General features: G+C 43.1%; 1 protein-coding gene across 1 annotated transcript in view; it reads right to left on the reverse strand.

Annotated features, from left to right (window-relative positions):
• Positions 1-3180, reverse strand: part of LOC106811546 (glutamate receptor 3-like) — a 24464-nt gene that overhangs the window by 11848 nt on the left and 9436 nt on the right. Inside the window, 5 exon segments of the mRNA XM_014815213.1 lie at positions 453-569; positions 1008-1118; positions 1381-1491; positions 2120-2323; positions 2608-2781. Of these exon segments, the coding sequence (XP_014670699.1) occupies positions 453-569; positions 1008-1118; positions 1381-1491; positions 2120-2323; positions 2608-2781 (717 nt within the window).

Raw genomic sequence — 3180 nt, forward strand, 5'->3', positions numbered from 1 at the left:
TGATGAATGAGTGATGAATGTGATGAATGTGTGATGAATGAGTGATGAATGTGTGATGTATGAGTGATGAATGTGTGATGAATGCGCGATGACGTAAAGACGGGGACAGAATTTATACACGAAGTCAACAATCTACCGTAGGCCGCGCGCGTATCGCGTAATAACCGCAAATTTGGCCTCAGATTTCAACCCTGTATTTGCTCTGCGGTTTATAAGTGCGCCATACCGTGAGAGGAAATATTTGTTCATCGATCGTTGCTGAGTCTTGTCACTCGAGGGGGCGATAATGGGTGAATCTAACGTTCAATAAATAAATGCATAAATCGTGTACACTTCCTCCCACGAAAATCTATACCAGATGACTTCTCGATCTCACTCTATTACCACGAGTGCAATTTCCCCCTGTATCTCTTTAATTCATTAATTAATGTAATTAAGGACAGCTGTGATACCTTATTAGCTATCATCTCGGCCAGGTCGGCACAGTATCCCTGGTAACGCTCGTTGCCTTCTAGTCCCTCTATCGCGTTTCCGTTGTCGTCCTTCTTCAACATCAGATACGGATCCTCCTGCAAACGTATACGCACGATGTCAGGATGCAAAAACTACGGCGGGCCGTAGTTCAGGTTACGGACGCTGATGAAACTTCGGTTATAGTTATATTCATAATTTTAGTCATAGATAAAGTGTGCGAATAATTAGTTGCAGTTTAGGCGGGATTGGTAATAGCAGTAAATGTATAATGGGTATAATTTACTTAGTCAGCTTAATTAGTCAACTTAATTAGTCAGAGTAAAATCAAGGTTGTGCGCCGGTGTGGAATTAGTATTTCGTTAGAGTTACTGTTGAGCTGAAGCTGATTATAGTTTCAGTTGCATAGAGTTAGAACGAAGAATGAAAGAAGAACGAACGAAATAGACCCGCGTCCGCTGTAGTATCCTCATGTAGTAGTTAATTGCTAAAAAAAAACTTACTAAAAACAAGCTGAAGTATAGCTAACGTCTTACTAGAATACTGGTGATGTATTTCGTTTTGTTCTCAAAAACGTAATTGTCCTTGTCCCTGTAAATGTTCGGCCTTAGATTGCGAAAACCCATCCTTGAGGTCCATTCGCCAATCTACAAAATCAATCAATCAAACATTCGTCATATTGATTCACTATAAAAATTGCTTAATAAACTATATGATATTCGAATGTCGATTAGGTTCTACCAAATTCGTTCGATCAAATGAATATAACAACAACTATAATACACTATATAAAACTATATAACAATTAGATATAATTATTGAATAAAATAACACGCAAGCCCGCACACGCTCGCACGGAACGCACGCACGCACATAATATATTGTATAGTGTATGAAATGAATACACACCCAAGCCTTTTCTCTGTTCAGCGTAAACTCCCACACATGTATCGTGTAGTTAATCCTTCTCCCTCGCTCATCGAACGCTATAGTTCCCGTTAGACCATCGTGTATGACCACCTAGACAGCGAAAGATATATCGTCGTTTCGTAAAGTATGCATATGAAGAGGCTTGGTCCCTTCTTACATCGTCTCTGCATAGCCTCTCTCCTTATATCATCTCTTCTTGTTATATTTTCTTAGCACCGACTTATTTTGACGACAGGGAATTATTTTATGTGTATAAACATCTCCCCGGGAGATCATCAGGGATTTTAGTGAGATTGGGGAAGTTATTAGATATTATTACGCGTTAACCCCAACCCCAATCCAGCATGCGCAGCAACTTTGCTGTCAACCGTAAAAGAACTCTGTGCCGCATGCTTAGAAGAAAAAAGAATGATCTTCATCTATTCGTTTTTTAGTTACGAATCCTCAAAATATATCCAACCAACAAATGCCGCTGTTGCCCCAAAACATCCACAAGTGATGAAGAGATTGATTATTCGTCATTCACGTGATTTCGCACGCAATATTTGTTCATCACAGGGGTGGAATTAATATTTCGGCGATCTCGTACACAATATTTGTTCACCAAGGGGAAATGATAATTTCGGCGATCTTGCACGCAATGTTTCATCACCAAGGGGGACCCATTACTAACGCGATCGTTCGCGCAACTGCTTCACTCGCTCATCGTCGCTCGCACCTGTTTGATGTAATCCAGTATGACCTCGCCGCGCTCCCACGGCACCACCTCGTTCATGTCGCAGTCGCCGATGCCGCGGGAGCCGTTGTTGTAGACCTCTCCGCGCCGGAAGTTGCTCTTCAGCGCGTTCGGGTATTCGGTGAGCATGCGCGTGAACGCTTTGTTGATGACTCGTACGCTGTCGTAGATCAGAGCAGCGTCGTACTGCGGAGCGTGAGTGAAGACGGGTACGTACACGCGGGATGTCAAGAGCTAATAATAATACCTAGTAATAATAATATCTAATAATACCTAAATACCTAACAATATCTAAGAATACCTAATATAATATCTAATAATAATACCTAATAATAATCCTACGCTTAGTTAAGCTGTTTGGACCGGCATCATACCGGTCCCTTTTTGTGAAAAAATCACCTAAGTAATTTTTCCACGATGAATACGATTTAAAAAATAGATCGCGGCGCGATCCTTCGCCCGAGCCTTACCATCAACGTGCGCTGTTTGGCGGCAGGTATTCCCAGAGTGCGGCTCACCATGCCGCCCCAGTCTCCGCCATTGTAGAAGTCTCGCAGCGCTCGTCCAGACCTCTCCAGTATGCGCAGACCCGTCACGTTGGCACCGTCGTGACCAAACGTTGACATGTTCAGCTGTTCGGACGCCTGCGTAGTGAGATCAGATGGTTGTAAAGTGTGTGTGTGTGTGTGTGTGTGTGTGTGTGTGTGTGTGTGTGTGTGTGTGTGTGGGTGTGTGTGTGTGTGAACGTTTTCATGCGAATTTACACAAATCTTTCTTTCTCCCTTCTTCTATTTCTTTCTCCCTTCTTCTATTTTGCAGACGATGATGTTCTTCGGACACACGATGGTAGACTTCGTCTTCTGCACGGGCCTTACCCTGCTTATCGAGATTCCCCTCGGGAAGCTAGAGCACGCGCTGCTGCACTGAGCGCCGAAACTCTGCCGCTCTCAGGGAAATTATGACGTCATTTGCTATGAATATGCCCGTGATGACGTCATTTGCTATGAATATGTCCGTGATGACGTCATTTGCTATGAATATGT

This window comes from Priapulus caudatus, unplaced genomic scaffold, assembly GCF_000485595.1.
Source record: "Priapulus caudatus unplaced genomic scaffold, Priapulus_caudatus-5.0.1 Scaffold551, whole genome shotgun sequence".
In the NCBI taxonomy this organism is placed as follows: domain Eukaryota; kingdom Metazoa; phylum Priapulida; class Priapulimorpha; order Priapulimorphida; family Priapulidae; genus Priapulus; species Priapulus caudatus.